Here is a 22,056-nt window from a genome sequence, read left to right as displayed (position 1 = left end):
GAATTTGTGCTTCAACCCACACGACCCCCACCATTGAAATGAACCTTCAATTTCAGCACTTCGACATATAATTCTCGTATAATTTCCTATGAGTTTCTTTCATTTGGAGAGATTTCATGGGGGAGGGTGTTCTTGCACTGAACATCTGTCTGTTGGAGGTCAGCCAGATGTGTAGTGATATGGCGGCACTCTGTGTTTACACCCATGAAGTAGTTGTCATGTCTTGAACACGATTTTGTTTTTATTTATATTTATACAGACAGCAGATGCAATTCATAATATTATTTTCAAATGCTCTGTAATCCAGATTGTTATAAAAAAAAAAACAGACTTGCACAACTTTACCGAAGCCTGGCTGTGACCAGACGTGTTGTTGTTTACTGGCTTCGGTGCTCCCATCGCTGGCACGATAAACGCTGAGTCTATTTTGTCTTCTACGCCACTGAAACTTGGCCCGACTCTGCAGTTTGCATGAATGTTTGCAGGGGAAAGGAAAGATGGCTCTTCTGCGATGGGCTCAGTCCACTAACAGACTTTTGTCTTTTAGCATTTTAAGATGATTCTCAGAAGTGCAGCATCAGCAACATATACCATATACTGTACTTAGACCTGCTCTGGAAAATACACACACACTCAATATTTATAAAACTACAAAATAAAAGTCCAGAGAGCTCCATTTAAGTCTCTTCGGAACAGCCCTAGAGGTCCGTGTCCTTGGTGAAGCCAGCGTTCGTGTATGACCGGTCTTCTGCGATGTGTCCTGGCAGGTCGTCCCCAGAGTCCTTGCCGTCCTTCTTCGAGATCTCTGTCGGTTCCTCTCGTCTCATGGCCAGGATGTCGGTGGAGATGTAGTCTCCACTGAGATCCTACAGACACAGAAACACTTGACTTGGCTGGACCACACACCACCGCTAAGGCCGAGAGATTAACTCTAAGAACTGCAGGAAAATGAACGAATCCTGTTCCAACAAACGGTTCCCACACTGACCTTCCCCTCCCTCCCCCCCCAAGGGCTGGTCATGTTTCTACTTTAACAGGATTACAAGAACACAGTCCATATGGGCTTAAACACAAAATAATGGCAGTGATTACAGGCTGTGAGCATTATGGAAAACTCATTCCTATTTCCGGCCATTGCGAGTCTCCTAACATCTTGCTAACGAGAAGGACATCTGCACTGCGAGTGAAGTCACAGGCGGGTGCTGTGAGGAGCCGCTTTAAAGACAGATAAAGATAAAGGTCTCGGAGCGTGTTGGGGTGTGCGGGACGTCTCGGGCCTACCATGTCCGCAGCGTCATGCTCCACGCCACACCAGCACGCCTTCCGGTACTCCTCGGACCAGAAACACAGCAGGTTGCACACGGGCCGGATCAGTACGGGCTTAATGTCTCCGCCTCGTGTGGGACCTTCAGGAAACAAGATGCACAACTCGTTAAGAGATTGTCCCTCCCCCTCGCCTCCCCCCCACCTCTCTCTCTCTCTCTCTCTCTCAGGAAAGAAGACAAGCATTTTGTTTTCCAGATGCTCTGCCATGTGTTTGTTACCCACCGGTGAGAAAGGTGATCACCAGGCCTGCGATCACTGTGGCGAGCCAGCCCACCGCGCTGTAGTACAGGTAAGACATGGAATACCAGGAGTCCGCCAGCGCCGGTCTGAAGAGGGCAACAGGGCAATATTAGTCATCTGTGTGGAGCGTGGCATCAGAGCGAGAATGAGGTCATCATGCAGTAGGATGTGTCTGTATCTCAGAGAGAACCGCACATATGTCATGTGTTCAGTGTCGTTTATTCGCTGCTTTGGAAACGAAAACAAAAGCCGGATCTTCCCCAGAAAACCCTCTTATTATTCTCATTATTAATACTTCATTTTTCTCATCCTCATATTGATTAATTCATTAATGAATTCTCTCTAGTTAATACTTGTTCTGGTTTCAAATAAGGCCCGGTCATTTTTAGATAAATAATCATTAGAGACAGGTGTTGGGAATTCAAACAGAGTCTCAGAGATTTGCCTTGTCAATGACAATCACCTGTAATGCATTAAGGATTTACTCTGAGGCAGTACAATCTTTCTGATTGGCTAAACTGGGTCACATGGCTGGTGTTGGTAAGAGAGAAAAGGAAGGTTTAAAAACAATGTCTTGCTCGGCTCCCTTGCTGTCTCTTTGTCCTGTATTTACGCCTCAGTGTGGCTTCATCGGTCTGAGCTCTCAGAGACCTGGGACTAAACTCAGGGTAAACTTTGTTTTGAACTTGGGCTCTATATGGATGCAATTATTTGTCTGTAATCTCAAACACACACACACAAAAAACACTGGCAGTAATTCACATCAACCATCTAACCGCGTGGCACTAATTACTTATTGTTTCCTCGTGTGCAATCTGACTGATCTGTGATGCACCCAGAGCTTAAACGGATTGAGGGGAGGATTTGATTTCACAGACTGTGTTCTGAGCCAACTTGTTTAGCACGCATGAAAGCCAAGCTCTGAGGAAAGCCGAAGACTTTACACCAGCAGGCTCCCCTGATCCCAAGGGCCCGGCCAGGGTTCTCCCGGTGAACTGGCGTGTCGGTGCAGACGTACCGTTCGGGGGCCATGGTGGGTGCCAGGGTGGTCAGGATGTCAGAAGAGTTTCGAAGCTCGCATCCACTGGTGTTGAGGTGCAGAGGCATCATCTTGGAAGCCGGCGCCGGATATACAAAGCCTCCGATCCCTGCCCAGAAAGACAGCGTTATCCCAGCCAGGAGGCCCCCGGCGGCGCCCTGCAGGGAAAAGAGCAGCGGTGAGAAGAAAAGCAGCCTGCTGACCGTCCTCTGAGTGTGGTGAAGGAAGGCCTGCCCATGTTCCTGCACAGAAGGTACGCACTCTTCCATCAACTGCGCTGCCGGCTGCAGGGCGCTATACACCCTAAATATCACATGCAGCGTCTTTTCCCTCAAAACATTGAGGTGAAGATGTATTGCACAACAGCCTCACACCCAATCTCAGAGGAAAGCTAAGGGGACTGATTGTCCTGCCACTGGTCACAGGACTCTTGCTCACATGTCAGTTATCTTTCAAGTTGGAAGCACTGTCCAAGGGGGAGGGGTTTCTGCACACTTCCGTAGGAACCTCATTGAAAAACATCACTCTATCAAAGCTGCCATTGGCCCCTGCGCTCGTCACTCAGAACAGGTCCCTTCCCACTTCCTGTTCTATAAAACGTGACGTCAGTGCAGGTTCATCCTCTTTTGCCATTTCGCTGGACCCGAGAACGTGAGCTCTCTGTGTCTTGTCTGTGCACTAGACCTTATTATTATTATTATTATTATTATTATTATTATTATTATTATTATTACCACTGTTTCAGTTGGTTGGTGTGTGTGTGTGTGTGTGTCTATTCATCGCATTAGTTATTACTGATAGCTAAGCCCATTCTGCCACCGAGCAGTCAAACACGGTTGGGGAGCGGTCTGCGATGCACGTGGTGTCCGAGGCAGGTGGACGGAGCCCGTTTTTTCAAGGCGCCCCGTTGGCAGACATTTGTGTGGCTGCAGCTTGGGCCTCGCCGCTTACATTTGCACTGGTTCTTCAGGCTGGATGTGACTGGACCGGTCCCTTACATTGGGAACCCGGTGTTGGCTGCAGTAGAGCCCCAGTAGCCCACGGGCTCAGGCTCCTGATTTCCTCTCCCATTTTGCCCCTGTTAAGTGCATCCTGATGGAGCTATTTGAACCGTGTCTTCCCTTCCACCGGACTATGCCTTTCAATCGAGCACGCGCGTGAGCTGCTCCTGGACTTGCTGACAACCCTGTCGATGTGTCCCAGGGTCTGTCATGCAGCCTACTGGTATGTTGCCTTACGAGGCCGCCCTGTATATATTGCATTGTGTTGCGGTGGTGCAGGTGTCTGGCCTGTACCCCGCTCTGTATATATAACGTGTAAACGGCAGGACTGTGGCTCCGCTCTCACTTGTGTAGACCGGAGCTCACTGCCGCTGCTCCCAGCTGATGGCGCTCGAGTTGTTCGCTGTGTGTATAGTTCCTTGGTCAGCAGGTCTGTGGCCGCTCTGGCTATGTGCCATAGAGCAAGAGACCGCTGCTGCTGTCCTCAGTGGTAAGCACTTTTGCGGGATATCGTCTTCATGTGTACATAGTTCATTTGTGAGCACAGTAGAGCTAATGTTGCCCTGTGTTAGCTGGTCTAACCAGCAGGCGTCAACTGTTCCTGTGTCCCGCGGGTGGCGCATGAGTTGGTCCTGCGCCCTGTGGGGTATATAGTTCGTATATATGACATTTTAAGTTGTCAGCACAGTGAAGCTCTCCACTCTGTACTGTTCAGTTGAGTAGGATGCTCCTCTGCTGTGGGGAGGCAGCTTGAATGTTTCTGCTCCCTTGCGATATATATTGTTGTTTTCAGCTCAATTTCTCTGTTGACTAGCCGGCTGTGTATTATGTTGTGTTTCAGTGGGTATATAACAGCTCTTGTGTCTTGAGTAATAGCTCTTCACTGGCATTTACCTAAATGAGAGAATAATGAGAGAATTACCGTCAGCACAGATGTGACTGGGCTTTAGAATCTTTTTTTCTAAGCTAACTTTGTTTTTCCTCCTGTGCTTGATGTATAGTTTGTTGTTTTTTTGGCAAAGCAACAGAGAGAACAATGCACAAGTGAAAGTGCAGCCGGAGGGAGAGGTTGGCGAAATGAACGTCCTGCTCTTGTTCGTGCACTTCCTAATCCCCCCATGGGATAATCCCCTGGCACTGACACAACCGAAAGCCTCTCATTATTGTTGTTTCGAGGCTTTTGGACTGAGGCCGCAGGTCCCACACAGGGACATCTATTCACTCCAGAAATTTGAATCGCTAGAATGGGCCAGTAACTCCCCTCACATCAAATACTGAGTTTAGTGTTCAAACGCTTGAAATCTTCTCTCAGGCTCTTTATGTACCGGGGCTCTGGGCTGCTCTGGGCAGGTTGTGCATGGCGGTCGTGGTGAGGGCAGGTTTGAACGCCAGCCTGCTGTAGTTTAGCTCTCAGGGTCCCATGAACATGTCAGATTAATCACTCACTCACCTTCCAGTTGGTCCAGGGAAAAAGAATCCCCAGTGAGAAGAGTCCCAGCATGGGCCCTCCACACATCCCATGGATGCTCAGTGCCGCCTGGAAAAGGATCAAAGTATTGTATTATTCCAGGTCTGAAGGGAATGTCCTACTGAGAGACTGAGGAACTGAACCTTTTCACCCTGGAACAGAGGAGACTACGTGGGGACTTGATCCAAGTCTTCAAAATCATGAAGGGCATCGACCACATCAAACCAGGGGAGCTTTTCCAGATCAGCAGCGACACACGCACCCGGGGACACAAATGGAAATTGGGCTTCAAGGCATTCAAGACAGAAAACAGGAGACACTTCTTCACACAGAGAGGCGTCACAATCTGAACAAACTCCCCAGCGATGTGGCTGAAGAGACAATTTGGGAACATTCAAAAATAGACTGGATACGATCCTTTGATCACTTAGTTATTAATGGACACCAAACAAGCACGATGGGGCGAATGGCCTCCTCTCGATTGTAAACTTTCTTATGTTCTTATGTTCTTATTAGAGTCCCACGGTGATTCACGCTGCGATCACCCAGACAGCCTTAATTCCTTAATTGAACCCTTAATTGAACTAACAATTTCGTAAATCAGTCTTTTATTATTTTAAATAGTAGGGGTTTTAATTTAATTTTACAATTGTCTAACAAACTTAATAAAGAACCAGCTCTTTTATTACACATTTTAAACAGTCAAATCTAAGCAGATTGTTACTTCAATTAAGGTTCAATTAAGTAATTGCGAGCTCGGTTGTAACAAAATCCAGCACCATAGGAGGTCCTCTCCAGGACCAGGGCTGCAAACCCCTGATATAGAGCGTACATCAGCAGATAAACAGCCATGAACAAGTCCTGTCCTGTTCCACAGGATATGCCTGTTTTGATCGATACTTGCGATGCCGAGACGCACGCACACACACACACACACACACACACACACACACACACACACACACACACACACACACACACACACACACACACACACACACACACACACACACACACACACACACACACACCTACCTGATAAGAGTCCTGTTTTATGGACTGTGCAATTATTAACTGCTCAGTGCGCAGATCGCTAGTGAAGTGTGAGCAGACAAGGCTCAAGGCTCGGCTGCTCTGAGCAGGCACATGCCCTTTTTCCGGAAGACTTCCAAAATGCCTTTTTTCCCGTGCACCTGGATTGTGAACCGCAATTCCGCGGTGACCCCCCCGTCCCCGGAATGCACTTCGGCTTCTTCCCCCACCCGGACCGCTCCTAACACAGGGTGAACACAGGGTGCCCTTTTTTTTTGGCTTGAGCCCATGCCCCCCATAATGTCTATGCGCGCCACTGTCTGTAGGGGTCTGACCGCTGATAATGACGGTGTTTACCTGGACGATGCCCCCCATGTAGGACGCTGCAACCGCCATGGTGGTGCAGGCCACTCCGAACACGATACCTGCGGAGAGATGTGATTGGGATTATGACATCATCTGTGGTTCCTGTTTCCTGTTCTGCCTCCTTTGCCATCCATTTGCACATTATCTGGGTCTTCATTTGCCAGAGATTTCTCTTTGAAGGTTTAATGTTTATTATATGGTTTGTATTATTTATGTTTTTTGTATAAGTGGATGTCAGTCCCTCTGCTAACCTAGGTGTTTTGATATACTCATTTATATAGCATGAATGAATGAATGATTGGTGGTCCAGGCCTCTTACACAGTCCTTTGCTGATCCAGGTTCCCGCTCGCTCAGACAGGTTCTTGAACCAGTACTTGATGAAGTCCTCGTAGGTCACCGTTGCTAGGGCGTTGATGCTCGCAGCCACAGTGCTAGAACATGACAAGCTGTGTTAGTCATACTTGTGTGTGCAATGTTTGCACTGATTTGTCATCCATTTGCTACACATGTCGTGTTGTCTTGGAGCTGCTAGTCGCCCTCCTGCTGCAGTGAGGGTCTTCTGGTTCTCATTGTACATTATCTGTAGATTAACTCATTATTGACCTGGTCTGAATAGCCATAGTCCAGGGTCGTTAGCCATCTACATTTTAAGTCAGACATTTTGGCCTTCAAGCATATTTATTGTAGATTCATTTGTCCTCTAAACGTGAGTAGCATTGATTATATTTGTCTGAAACATAATTAAAATGGATCCATTGAAGCCTCTGATATGGCGTAACCATCAATATACATGAATCAGTACTGTTTAGTAGTTTCGCTGGGTTTGTCTGGGCCACAAAAGCCGGGCCTCTTAAACACATGGCTGGTGCTGAGCTGTGGGGGCAGTTGCACTTACCTCAGGGTCCCGCTGAACGCACAAGCCACAAACAGCCCTGGGAGTCCAGGCATGTGTCCGAGGATATCCATGACGAAGTAGGCCATGATCTGTGGGAGACGAGATCGTCATCGCAATTCAGTGCTTGGATCAATGCTTACCTGTAACTACCTGTACGACTATCTAGACACATGGAAGCCGTGAGAAACTGAAGTCACAGGAGTCTCGCTATGTTATCCCTGGAGAGTCCTAGTCTGAATGTCCACTTGCCCTTGGAGCAACTGTGGAACGACTGTCCTCCTCTACCCCTCTAATCCACACAGGTTGTGTCTTTCTATTTCCCAGTGGAGGGTCCCTAGGGCTTGCCATGGGGACAGACGGAGCAGGACATAGCGGCGTACCTGATCAGGCGCCGATACGAAGCCGGCGGTCCACGGGTCGCACTTCGCGTAGAAGGTGTACATGACCAGCCCGGAAAACACGGCGCACACCAGGATCACCAGCAGACCCAGCAGGTTCAGATACAGAGCTCTGGAAGGCAAAGGAAACACTGGTGAATGGAAGCAGGTGCATTTTATTTATTTCATTTTGAGTCTGATTCTAGTTCTGATATTAATTCCAATTCTGATTCTCATTTGGACGAAAAGGACTATCTGAGCTACTGGCAACCCCCCACAGTGTGGTTCTGTATGATCATGAGAGTCTGTGTGTGGGTCCATGTGTCTGTCTGTATCCGTGCACGGATGTGTATCATGGGTCCTGCCTGCGTTTCAGAAGTTTAGCTGACTATCTTCTCCAGGTCCTTATCTGCTGGGTGCGCTCGCTCTCTGAGATATGGCTTATCAGGAAGTTTTTCCATTTTTATTTGTACTTTATTACTCACAGCTTGGCTTGTTTCTCCGATTTGCATGAAATGCAGCGCTGGATGGTGGACTGGTTAACCCCATAGATGCCCAGCCAGGTGAAGGTTCCGCCGATGGAGATGGTCCAGAATGTGTGGCGCCGCAAAGGGTCTGGGTCGAAGCTGGGAGCAAGAAATAGAGTGATGGGTTACTCAGAGCTCACGCTATGGATTGTTTTTCTTGTGGCTGCAGTCTTGAAGTAATTGAGATTTGGAACGACATTTTTAGAAACATATACAGTATTGTCCTCTACTAACTGCTTTAGACCACGGAAGAGACTTTTCTTTTTGGATGAAGGGGCAAGGATAGATCAAATGCTTACTTTTTTATAGAAACACTGCAATACTTGATTCTTATATATGAAAGATGTGAAAGGAGTGTGTGTGTGTAGGTGAGTGTGTGTGTGTGTGTGTGTGTGTGTGTGTGTGTGTGTCTGTAGGTGTGTAGGGGTGTGTGTGTGTGTGTGTGTGTAGGTCTGTAGGTGAGTGTGTGTGTGTGTGTGTGTGTGTGTGTGTGTGTGTGTGTGTGTGTGTGCCTGTGTAGGTGAGTGTGTGTGTGTGTGTGTGTGTGTGTGTGTGTGTCTGTAGGTGTGTATGTGTGTGTGTGTGTGTGTGTGTGTGTGTGTGTGTGTGTGTGTGTGTGTGTGTGTAGGTATGTAGGTGAGTGTGTGTGTGTGTGTGTGTGCCTGTGTAGGTGAGTGTGTGTGTGTGTGTGTGTGTGTGTGTCTGTAGGTGTGTAGGGGTGTGTGTGTGTGTGTGTGTGTGTGTGTGTAGGTCTGTAGGTGAGTGTGTGTGTGTGTGCGAGAGTGCGTGTGCGTTTAGAATATTTGCTCTTGTTGTGAGCGTTGTTTCCCGTTCTCTACACTCACTCAAAGACGTTCAGCCTGGATCCTTCCTGGGCTGCTTTCCACACTGCGACTGGTCCCCCATTTTTGATGGTTCCTTGGATCAGAACCGTGAAGAAGCCCATCAGCATCACCACCATTTGAAAGACATCTGACCAAACCACTGCCTTCAGGCCTCCCTGTCAACAGAGACCGTTCGTGTGTGAAGAAGCACATTAACAGGGAAATGTGTTCACATCAGCACTTTCTTCACTGTGCGATTCTTAACGTTGGAGATCTGTTTGCAGTTTCTCTTGCTTTTTAAAATGGAAAAGAACGCATTCTGAAACCCGTATTTTGTTTTCTGAGTTGAAGTGAAGCTTGAGCAAACTCTTTGTGCTCAGGGAGTTTAGTGGCAAACCAGTTCATGGAGGTCTTAATATGAATTTGAACACAAGCTAATGTAGGACAACCATTGAATGTCAGTGTGAAGAGAAGTGTACTAAAGAATTATGTTCCTGCTTAAAATGATGGGACTTTAACGTGCTGTATTCCAACAGACGTCTCTAGGACGAGGGGAGAAAATATATTTTTACAAGATAAAATGACAGCTGAAGAGAGAGATACTTACCAGTGTACAGTAAAAGGTACAAACTATCCCCGTCGCAAATATGGATCCCCACAGATTGAAGCCAGTCACTGTAATGGAACCAAATACATGAAACAAGAGTAGAAACGGGAGTCTCACATTTTAGATCTCACAAGCGCACATTCAGAGAGGTAGGAATTGCCTTCAGTTTTCGCCTCAGGGATTCAAGACATTTGGGGTTGGGGAATTGTTTCTACTCCACTATTTGCAAGTGAATGTGTGCTCCTTGCCTCTCTCCATGTTGCTAAAGAACAAGCATCTGTTGGCTAATATCCTTTCCAGTCCCTGTGCCCAGTTTACAACACCCACCGGGCAATGTCACAATTGTTAACCGATGCAGTAAAAAACAACAATAGGAATTAAACACTATGACGCAGAAGCACGGGACACCTAATTTGTAGAAGAATAGAAGGAGGGCCCATAGCAACTGGTGTTTCTATTATTAAATCCTTACAGTACAAATATTATGCCAGATGCACCCAGGGCTGAATTGTGAGACGTCTGTTGGGTTTGTGAAAGCCTTACCTTGGTTCAGGGCAAGCGCCGGGGCGTACACCACCACCCCCGTGTACAGAATCTGCAAACAGAGACACACAGCTGGGTCAGGCCGGGGTCCTCCTTTTTCCGCAGGGCAAAGCGTTGCACATTATCAATAGATATTTGAGGGTCCTACCGTCTGCACGATGTAGATGAGCGTAGCAGCCATTCTCACCGCCTTGCTGAACCTCAGCTCCAAATACTGCGAAACACATGTGGAATTATGATCGTGAATAGATCTGTCGTCAAATTCCTCGGTTTACAAGCTACGGGGTTTTAATGGTTTTCATTTTATTAAACAAATGTGTGTGGGGAGAAATTATGAAGGGCTATTGATGGAACATGACTTGTTTTCACTGATGCACCTGACCATCTGTGCACTGAGAGCAACTCTGTCAAATTCAGAATCTGGCGTTTCATTTTTTTTGTGAATTAATGCCCCCTTTCTCCGTATCCTTTGGTCTTTACGGTCTCATCTAACTGCCCTACAGATCATCTGTTTTCTAGCTCGGGAATTCTCTGGTAAACCATTTGAGACAAACGTTAAGCATCGTGTTTTGTTATAACAAATTTCAGACCAAAGAAAGCTGCCTTGACATTATTCTGTGGAATTGGCATGGCAGAATGACCAAGGCATCCATCCAATTTATTAATTAGAAGGCTCCCAAATCTCCTAGTATAGCTTTATAATGTTTGATAAATAATTGTTTTAAATGTGAATACTGTTTGAGAGAAGGGATTTATTTACAACATGGACAAGTTCCAAATTTAGCTTCTAAACATTGGTTATTAATCTGACACACTATCAAGATCAAGGTGCTCTACCCTAGACTGTTTTGTTGTGGAGCTGTAACTAAATACTGATTGACTGACCCAACTGACTGTATCCAAAGGCTATCATTCACTTCAGAGCAGTGCTGGTACCTCATAGGTGCTGGTAATCCCAGATCTGTAGAAGATGGGTAGAAAGAGCTCAGCTGTGAGCGTGACCATCATGGTGTAGGCGATACTGAAGATGATAAAGGACCCGCCAAAACGATACACATCAGAAGGCGTCCCCAGGACCGTCACTGCAGACATGAAGCTGGCCGTGAGGGACAGGGCGACTGGGACGCATGTCATCTGCTTCCCCCCCACCAGGAACTCCTTGGAGGTGTTCTTCGTTCTCTCCTTGATGGCGAAGAAGACCCCGATGCCAGAGGAGATGACAAACAAAGCTGCGAAGACCACATAATCCCACGCCTGGAAAACACCCACCCCGGGATCCTGGAACATCTTGGTCTGCAAGAAAAGTCAGCGCCGTGGAGAACAGCACAGCGATGCCGTCAGCACCCTGCGTCTGTCTTCATTTGTATCCCCCAGGAAAAATATAAGGGGTCTTCTGGGTCTTCAGATGGGTGAGAATGGTCAGTGAAAGGCAAAGACCAGGGCGTCCCAGCGGCGATGCGCACAATCCCGTCTTGCAAGAGTTTGGATGTTTGTAGTCAACAGGCATCGGTCTTTCTCTTCATCACGTCAGCAGATTTTTACACACAGCGCGGTGATGCATCCGTCTCTCCTGACACTGCAGCATAAACCCAGGGTCCACAGATTTATAACAGTGGGGTTAAAGTGTGGAAAGCGAGATTCACTGATGTGATAGGCTTGTGAGATAACCTCCCATTGATTCGTCTTTGGCTTGCAAGGGCACTTCCCAGTTAAAGATTACACAGGAGGGTCAGATAAAGACTCTTCACGGCCCGTTTGCAATAGAATCTCACGGTGGGACTGGCGTGGATTAGAAATTACTACAGTAGGTGCAAAGGCTTCTTTTTAATTTTCAAAGAATATAATGTGTTTCTCTCTATATTGTACTTTAGGTTTTTTGTTTTATTGATTTTCGTTTCAGGGGTGGAGGACTTGACCAATGTTTTATTATGAACTCTTTGATTTTAGTGGCGAAGAGGACAAATCTGTCCTCACAGGCAGGTGTCAACAAGCACAGGCAGGCTGCAGCGTGTTCAGGCTGTACAAACAGCTCAAATATGAAGCCACAACATTGGGGAAAGACTGGGAAATAGGAGTTAAAAATGTAATTTGATTGGCCCACAAATTCTAAAGTCAAAGATATAATTATCATTTTAATAATGACACCACAGGTATTTAAGCTCTTAATTAAATTTCCAATTAGGTCTCATCTGGATACTGTGGACAGTTCTGGGCTCCACACTTCAAGAAAGATATCGCTGCTCTAGAGGCAGTTCAGAGGAGAGCAACCAGACTTATTCCAGGTCTGAAGGGAATGTCCTACTGAGAGACTGAGGGACTGAACCTTTTCACCCTGGAACAGAGGAGACTACGTGGGGACTTGATCCAAGTCTTCAAAATCATGAAAGGCATCGACCACATCAAACCAGAGGAGCTTTTCCAGATCAGCAGGGACACACGCACCCGGGGACACAAATGGAAATTGGGCTTCAAGGCATTCAAGACAGAAAACAGGAGACACTTCTTCACACAGAGAGGCGTCACAATCTGAGCAAACTCCCCAGCGATGTGGCTGAAGAGACAATTTGGGAACATTCAAAAACAGACTGGATAGGATCCTTGGATCACTTAGTTATTAATGGACACCAAACGAGCACGATGGGGAGGATGGCTTCCTCTCGATTGGACACTTTCTTATGTTCTTATGTTCTTAATTTCCAAATAATAAAAATCTAGTATTAATTTAAAGAACCATTTCATTCGTTTTTCACATAAGGATCGTGAATTGGAATTTTTAATAGAGTACACAATTCCGATTCAGCTCTCGCTTCCATCCTATAAAGTATAAATACCCCGTCTTCATCAGATACCCCTAGCATTCATCATTTCCCACCCCATCACCTCCCCGTTCACCCCCTATGCAGCGCCGTGGATCATTCCCTGTATAAAGGGAGAGGAGTGGGGGGTTGACGATCTGAACCTGGCGCCAGACCGTCATTCCCTCAGTCCAGCGAGCCAAACCTCTGAACATCTAAACCTCACACCAAATCACAGCTGGTGGTGTAAACTACTGAATTGATTTAGTGCCTAGTTTTGCCGGTATTTTATTAATTTTAAAGTGTTTTACATTTTATTTCCATCACAATTTCCATCACAATGAGACACATTCCAACAGCGGGACTTGAGAGTCACAGTCATAATAAACAGTGCTGATCCCATGATAGGAAAGTGTCCGTTAGTAATCGGACGGCAACTGCCCTGCGGTTTGGGTCGAGCAGTGCGCCTGCTTCCCACTCTCCAGATGCAATTGCCTGAATGACTGGGTTATAGCCATTTTATATTATTTAATTCATGTTTACCATTGGCAGCTACAATTAGCACAACCCTTTGCCAGGACATGAATTTTACAAGCTTCTCGTACCAAACCCACAAAATCCATAACATGAGATTTACTTAGACGCACATGAACCTTAACTCCTTCCTAAGGTTTGATCTTTGTTTTACACACTTTTCTTTTTACACACTCTATTTTCTTACCACGGTAAATGAGTAAGCAGACATGCCCACACTGGCAAAGTAAGTTCAGTCATCGTTCTCGCTGAGACAGCACAGTTGAATCCCCCCTCTCCCTCTCTCTCTCTCTCTCTCTCTCTCTCTCTGTACAATTTGCATCTTAGTTAGACTGTAGTTAGCTCTTTAGGACAAATACACTGTGTGATGGCACAGCATTAAGCTTTGAGAAGTAAAGGTCACTGACCAAGTAACTGATTGACTCCTCTTTGGTGGAACTCTTTTCTGAATCCGCAAGATACAGGTGAACGTTATTATCGACCCTAATTTAAAATGCAACGTGTGCACACTGACAGCGCTGACCACAACCTACTGTGTGTGAGAATCCTAACAACGATTCATCTGACCTATTGATCACTAATCTGGAGCCTAACTTGGACAGGAGCATTTCAGAGATAAAAGAGAGATCATATCAGTCACATAACACCACACACATTGAAGAAGAAACAGGAGGTGCATACTGTGTAAAGCTCCAACCTAGATCTAAATGAGGGTTCTTTGTTTCATTGATAACGCCATTAATATTCTTTCATAATTCTTACCCTTGAACCCTATAAATGATACTCCCCTTTATCTTTATATACTGCTAGATAGATATGACTTGTTCATTCCACAGTTTTTTATGGCTTATTAAAGTATAGTCACCAAGGAAAATAAGTGTTGCTCCACTCTGACAATGGCTTTACATCTCGTTATAGTCATTGCAGAAAGGTAAAAAGTGTAAGCTTCATTGCATTACATTACATTGGTGGTTTATTCACAGTTAGAAAGGGAAGAAAAGCAGAAAAGTCTTTGAAACTCATTGTCACGATGCTAATTAGACTGATGCCCAAGCGTGGGGGAAATTAAACACCCTTAAGGAAACCAAGGGGAGAAATAAACCACCGGCCATGTTGTGTACAGTGTGGTTTTGTGTGGACATGTGTGGATATTCTGAGAGCTGCAGATACCCCTGGAGCGTCTCTAAATGGACAGATGGAGAGCATGCCTGCACTAGACACAAAACAGAGCTGTCAACATCCTTAAAGCATGTAATGTCTTAGAAATAACCCCGGTTCTGTCCTGGCTAATGTCCATGGGATTGAACTGGAAACTGACTTGGCAGTGTTTTTCAAAGCACCGGTCTTTGCTCCGTCTTGCCCCAGTGCAGGAACACAAACACACACACACACGCTGTGAACAGCTTTGTGCTGCTGTTGTTGTAAAGCTGGGAATGGGCTGCATCCCAGATAACCCATAATCCAGACCGTGAACCATGGACACAGAGATGTTGAAGTAAACCTGGAGGCAGGAATGGCGTGGTTCAAAACAAAACAACCCCCCGTTGGAAACACACTGATCAGCCTGGAAAGGGTTGCAATTGAGAAGCTGCTGGATCATGGAAATGTTTTTTTTCTGAGCTACTTAAAGTCAATCTCCCCATTTTACTGTGTGCATGTGCTCTGGTTTAACTAGGGTTACTTCACTGAAACATTTCTCTCTGTGCTCTTGTTTTACCCTCGTCTGCTTTATAAAGTGCTCTATTAAAATGCAAAGTTTTAGTTGCTTTTGGACTTGTCTGTAAGAGTTAGCTACAGCATGTATTTGTGGAATCACACAGGGTTTGGGGAAAGCCAATATTAGGCGATGATGTAATTATTAGTCCCCTCATAAAGATGTTTTTTAAGTCTGAATAAGATTCTGGAAAATACATCAGTCAAGGACACTGTATTTGTGTTTTTGTTTATAAAGAGCAGCCTTAGACGTGCATTAGTGCATGGGGATTATAAATCCTGCAGAAACGCATTGCCTCATATCTTCATCTTTCCCTCTCGTGTGCGTGGGGGGATTGTATAAGACACATGTTTCTTACATACTTAAAAAGAAATGCTGCCATCATTTCCTTTATTTAGACCAGTGGGTCCCAACTCTGGCCCTGGAGGAGCCCCTACCCTGCTGGGTTTTGTTCCAACCGAGCTCTCAATTACTTAATTGAACCGTTAATTGAACCACTAATCTAGACTATGGGTGGCAGTACTGTACAATCAATCTGGCTTGTATTATTATTATTATTATTATTTATTTTATTGTGTATGTTCCAATGTGAGATGCTCTGTGCTGGACCCTGTCATTCATGTCCAGCAGGAGAACACCGCTGACCCCCGCTGTCCCAGTCGAATCCATCCCATCACAGCGCTGCGCAGGGAGCCCTGAGAGCACCGCCATGCAGGGAGGGAAGTCGGCAGTGATGCATGTCCCATCTGGGGAACAGACATATTGAGAACACATTGGGAAAGGATGTGATCATTTATGGTGCCCCTTGTAGCTCTCTGGCACTGGTGTGATAAAGATACCATATCCTCTTCTCCAGATCAATATTTGTTACTGAAGCCCCTGAAAGGCATCTCTTCTCTGTGTCCTGATAAACACATCCTGATTAATTATTACTACAGTTTAATAATTGACACCAGTTCTATAGACTGTCAAGCTTCCCTGCCAAAGAAAAGGTTAACCACACTGGGCGTGAATGATTACAGAGTTTTCTGGTGTCTCGTCAGCTGTGGTGGACACACATGTGTGACTGAAACAACAAATTTACTTCTAGCTCCTCTGTTTTGAACATAATCACTCTCTCATTGCTGATCTGTGGCCCCTATGTTTCCATTAATGGAGGAAATAGGCAGAGTACCTCACAACGCCACCAGCGACAGTGGTTGAGTAAAATGTACGCACCCTGCAAGCTGAAGCAAATCAGTCCCACTAAACTTCTTTCAATTAACTTAATCGGAATAACAAAAAAAATCAAAACAAGTGAGGCCAACAGGCACAATGAGCCGGTAAAGGAGAAATGCCTGGTTTTGGTGATGGTTGATGAGTATCAGCAGTGATGATACAGTTGTCCTGTTTGTCTTGGCTTTTTCCATCCTAGTCACAAAGAGTAATGCGTAGGTTACTCACTGGTAAACGTTTCCATCTGGAACCCCACTGTGCCGTGGGGGTAAAGTCACCAGTGTCCAGGCGTGTGTCAGTCACCGAGCAGGATTCCTGTGACTCATCTGTCTGAGCGCGCTCTGTGGACATCCATTCGCATGCTTCAACTGGTTGGGCGGCCATGTGGAGAGCAGCTGCCCGTGACTCGCCGGGTCTGTGCCATAAATGTTGGACCCGTATCTGAGGAGCACTTTGTCGATTATGGGGGGGGGGTTACTCCTTGTTTCTTGTTTTAAACACCAGCTTGACATGAGAAGCCTTATGCTTTTATACCAGACATAGACAATCTTTTATACCCCTCCCCTGATCTCTGTCTTTCCACAATTTTATCCCAGAGCTGTTTTCAAAGCTCCTTGGTCTTTGTTGCAGTGTTCTTGCTTTGGATGTCCTACCCACCTGTGGGACCTTACAGATGTGTTTGATTTGAAATCTTGTGAATCACTTTTATTACACACAGATGGACTCCATTTGACTCCATTGCGTGAATCCTGAAAACAATTTTGCACCTGACCTTATTTAGGAGAGTCATTGTAGAGTAATTGATTATGTAATGAAGACTTTTCAGGTTTTTTTTTTATTGATTTGTCTTTCTCTCTCACACACTCACATTATACAGAATATGACACCTATTATGAAATTAATCTGTCTTCCATCTAATGAAGAGCTGTGGCAGCTTCCTATTCCCATCACTGCAGATGTTAGCAGATGTTAGCAGATGTTAGCAGACACTAACTGAGACAATCACAACCCAGTGGTTAAAGTGGGGTGGTGTACCGCTAAAACACAAAACAAAACACACACACACAATACAAAATATGAAGTTTGTATTGTTGCACTCTGCTTGCATATCTTGTGTTTGCCATTATCATAGCCCATTGGGGTATCATACTTTACCCTGTCAGGATGTCTTTTCTGTTAATGACAGAGGAAGAGAAAAAACTCCCACAAGTCCTCACCGGAAATACTTGGTTTACATCGTCAGAGTTTGTACAAGTGATTTATATTTCATCATTCAGTCCCCCGGAAACAGCTCTGACGCCACTCCACCACCACACAAAATTAATTTAATATACATACACTAGTTACTGATTCGAATGAAACGAGGAAAACAACAAACCAGCATAAGTCAATTGTATAGCCTTCCAAAGCAATCTGAACTTTGTAAAGATGAGCAAAAAACATCGACATCGACAGACAAATGTGAAGGTGTAGATGTTGCAGAAGTACAAACAGTCCCGACAGGAATCAGCAGCCGTGTTCGTCCATTTCTGGGAAGAAGTCGAGCTGAGCAATACTGTGGACAGTTCTGGGCTCCACACTTATATCAGATATCGCTGCTCTAGAGGCAGTTCAGAGGAGAGCAACCAGACTTATTCCAGGTCTGAAGGGAATGTCCTACTGAGAGACTGAGGAACTGAACCTTTTCACCCTGGAACAGAGGAGACTACGTGGGGACTTGATCCAAGTCTTCAAAATCATGAAAGGCATCGACCACATCAAACCAGAGGAGCTTTTCCAGATCAGCAGGGACACACGCACCCGGGGACACAAATGGAAATTGAGCTTCAAGGCATTCGAGACAGAAAACAGGAGACACTTCTTCACACAGAGAGGCGTCACAATCTGAACAAACTCCCCAGCGATGTGTCTGAAGAGACAATTTGGGAAAATTCAAAAATAGACTGGATAGGATCCTTGATCACTTAGTTATTAATGGACACCAAACGATGGGGCGAATGGGCTCCTCTCGATTGGACACTTTCTTATGTTCATATGTTTCTTGTGAGTAAGACTTGTGTATGCACAATATAGTGTATCTGACAAACACGTTTGAATACAATGTCTTTAAACACACGTCTACGCCTCCCCGCTGGCTGGCTTCACTGCAGGTGTATTATGATTACTCTGAGAGTAGATCACGTGTGGAATGAACAACATCGATTCCAGAACGAGTCGGTGAGTCACACTGTGTACCTCTCAGTGTGTATCTTTAGTGATGCAATTATTGATCTTTACTGTTGTGTATGTGGTGTATAGTTTTCAGTAATATACTTAAACAAGACTACACACGAGTCTCTGAAATTACTGTATAATTTTGTATCTTCTAAATTCTCTTTTGTTGACTTTAAGTTTAAGACTTTATTTTCCTAATATATGAGAGCAATTCATAAAACATTTTGTATTACAATGATTCAATAAAATTGATTGTTTAATAATACAATCATCTCCAACAGCACAGGCACAAATACCCGGAAATGACATGATTCCCCTCACTCATTACTTTAGCATACCGGTACTTTTTTAACCACTGTCAACGCTGGACGCACTGTGATCATTTCGGTGTCCTTGATCCCAACGCTGTGTGCAAGGGGTGACAGATCTGGTGTCCAGTGTTGGGTCCATATCGCTGGACTTGAGAAAGCACTGATGTGTTTCCAGATTCCCTTTACTCTTACAAAGGACAACCCTCTGTCTGATAAAACTACATTCTTCTTCTTCTAATCAATCAATCAATCTTTTATTGATGCAGGGAAGCCCAACTGAGACCGAAACCTCATTTGCCCTGCTATGGCCAGAAAATAAAATGTAGGTTAGTAAAATGAAATACAACACATAAAAGACGCATGTACATAAACATAAAAACATATAGCCAAACATAACAAGAGCAACTTTCGGTGAGCTGGACATCTAAAATAGACATAAAATCACTCAAGGAAACCAGAGCCTGTAGATCCTATAATTATAATTACTTGATTTGTAGTTTTTTTTTATTTAAATCCTACTCATTTTCTGTTCTCCTTGTCTTTTGTTTCCTGATAAAAAAAACAATTAATAGTCATCTACTTTTTAGATGTGAATTATGTAGACGGCAGAGAATGATCATTTCCCGGGACACAGTTATGGTTCCTGTTGTGAAGATATTTATGGCTGTGTGCTCCCAGAGGCAGCACACTGCATTTCCATGGGTCTATTATATCTCATTTGGCAACAGCAGGATATTTATAAGAGGCTCTGGACTTTGCAGATACCATCTTCGTGTTTTTGGGTCACGCAACACCAACGATGACCATGTGTTAAAATTGTGTTTTCTCGGTCAGGATATGAGTCAGTGGTTTTTCTTTTGAAAATGGGTAAAATAAAGTGGTTTATAAAACGTGAGAAATTTAGGAGACTGGTCTGTGTTTCTGCAGTCTTTTGACAATCAAGTCTGTCAGACTACCTCAGCTGCTTTTATTAATATCCTCTGTGGCACAGTGGTGCGCTCCAACAATTACAGCACCGGCCAGCCTGCCAAATACAGAAAAGTCTCCCTTTGCATATGGAAAGCATGTGTTAAGATCATGCTAAATTAGGAGAGGAGACTGTTGCCTCTAATGGCTGCGAGCTCTGTCTCCGAATTGCTTCCCTCCTGGCCTTTCGCTGCGAGCGTACATTAGGTATAATTGTTTAGGTGTTGCTAATTCCTAACAGGGAGGTTTCCGACAGGGTCCCCGTTCCAAAGCAAAATCTGTTCCCAATTGTTTCCTAACGAGATATAACTTTGTAATGGAAAATTGAAATGATTTTCTTTCACTTGAACATACTTCTGGTGTTTTAGTTGGACCGTTTTCACAGAGAAAAAGCAGAGCAGATTTGGTAGTGAAGTAAACCGCTATGAAATTCATCCTAAACATAAAAACGCTATATTCTCCCCACGCTGCTACTTTCACATACCCTTTCTTGCTGAAAAAGTATTTCTTGCCAGCCATGGTGTTGTGCTGCTGTTGACACATTTGATAGATATTAACAATCATCAATCATTCATTAATAATTAATAATTAACAGCAACAGCAGTTGTTTTAACCACAGGTACACTCAGAAGGTATCACTGCCTGCAAGAATGTCTACACCCTTTGGCACACTGGTGTGTAGTTTATGCAGGGCAGAAGAAACTCAATCTTTGTACTTTATATTTATTTGTTTCATTTTTATTTCTTAAGGAGGCAATTAACTGGACTTACACCACAAACAAACAGAGCAGAATTAAGTGAGGCACTGTTATGTCCCTGTCCAATCAGCATGGCGGTGTCTGAGAGCATCAGACCACTGCAGTTACACGCATCTTGATTATTACTGTGTCAGCAGTCTGAGCCCCCCCTATCCCTCTTGCTTAGAGTCTGTTTTTCTCAATTAGCCCACTGAAGTGACCATGCCAGCAGAGAGTAAATTCACAATGCTGTGACTGGAAAGGCTTGAAACAAAAGCACAGCGCTCTGTGAAATTAACAGCCTTCAGTATTAACACACTTGTCAGAAAGCTGGGCTTCATTAAATCTTGACGAGGGTGTTTGAAGCACTTCAGGATTTATACCAGCGCAACCAGTGCTTGTTTTTGTACTGCTGCACGTGTCATTAAACCCAGTTATGCCAAATTTAATTCATGGAGCACTCTGGACGTGTCGCACGGGTTCCTGCAGGATGGCGGGGGGCTGGAGGCCGGGGCGGGGGGTGCTGATGTTACAGAGCAGCAGTGGAGGTGAAAGCTCTCGGAGGAGCGAGAGAGGAGGGAAAAAAACGCAAAGAAAAACACATTGTTGGTCAGAAAGGGGGTAATTATTTTAACAGGAAACCTGGAAAACTTAAAGAGGAGCTGCCACAGAAATTTCCAATTCTTACACGTCTTCAGCGGGATTTACTTTGGCAGGGCGTCGGAACACAAGCCACTGAAATATGCCCCTTTGGCCCTGAGATTCACCATCGTTTGCGAAGGTATAGACCTTTTGTGGGATAAAACAAGCAGCTCGGTCCCTGAGGTTCTGGCATCGCAGGAGATTCGGGTTTCTGACTGTGAAGAGCGGTGAGGAATAGGAGGAGGACTACAAGCAGACAGTCATTCCCAATGCGCTGCCTTTTCCACTAGTTAAAATATATACGAATATGGGCTGCCCAATGTTGTTTTTCCCAGCTCACCTCCCCAATTTAGATTTGAGATCTCCCCACACTGCTGAGAGCCACCCACCAGAGCTGGACGCTGGAGGACGATTATGAATGCCCTCCTGTCCAGAGTGTTTCCCCCCTGGGCTGAGGGACGTGGCTGGAGCTCAGAGCCACGCTGTTGAGAGATCCAGATGAATAAATTAAAAGAAGTCTTTTTTTTCTGTTTTTCATGATGAGATCTTTCAATACCAACGTCTCAAGCAATAAACTCGTAAGTCAAACCATCAGTGTAGCCTGCATGCTGAAATCATCACCTCATACCGTTAGTTTAAGTTCGTTTCAACAGAGTTTTTTCTCTTCTTTGCATAGACATGC

At 45.0% G+C, this 22,056-nt stretch overlaps 1 protein-coding gene across 1 annotated transcript; it reads right to left on the bottom strand.

The window, feature by feature from the left end:
- Window positions 1–219: 219 nt before the first annotated feature.
- slc5a12 (solute carrier family 5 member 12) lies at window positions 220–11,836 on the bottom strand. The gene is made up of 15 exons (XM_066700792.1): window positions 11,183–11,836; window positions 10,395–10,460; window positions 10,247–10,298; window positions 9,704–9,771; window positions 9,118–9,272; window positions 8,231–8,371; window positions 7,749–7,878; window positions 7,369–7,457; window positions 6,792–6,904; window positions 6,464–6,531; window positions 5,057–5,143; window positions 2,585–2,763; window positions 1,549–1,652; window positions 1,282–1,406; window positions 220–866 (listed from the first exon to the last, which is right to left on the bottom strand). Exons 1-15 carry the CDS (start codon window positions 11,531–11,533, stop codon window positions 699–701), a joined length of 1,896 nt encoding a protein of 631 aa, XP_066556889.1. The 5' UTR covers window positions 11,534–11,836; the 3' UTR covers window positions 220–698.
- Between the last annotated feature and the right edge of the window lie 10,220 nt (window positions 11,837–22,056).

Source organism: Amia ocellicauda, chromosome 4 (genome assembly GCF_036373705.1).
Source record: "Amia ocellicauda isolate fAmiCal2 chromosome 4, fAmiCal2.hap1, whole genome shotgun sequence".
Lineage (NCBI taxonomy): Eukaryota > Metazoa > Chordata > Actinopteri > Amiiformes > Amiidae > Amia > Amia ocellicauda.
This window is presented reverse-complemented; position numbering and strand designations above follow the sequence as displayed.

Coding starts and splice junctions, on each gene's coding strand:
- slc5a12 (XM_066700792.1), bottom strand. CDS start 11,533: ATGTTCCAGGATCCCGGGGTGGGTGTTTTCCAGGCGTGGGATTATGTG. Junction 6,532..6,791: donor CTGGATCAGCAAAGGACTGT/GTAAGAGGCCTG, acceptor ATCTCTCCGCAG/GTATCGTGTTCGGAGTGGCC. Junction 5,144..6,463: donor ACATGGGGGGCATCGTCCAG/GTAAACACCGTC, acceptor ATCCTTTTCCAG/GCGGCACTGAGCATCCATGG.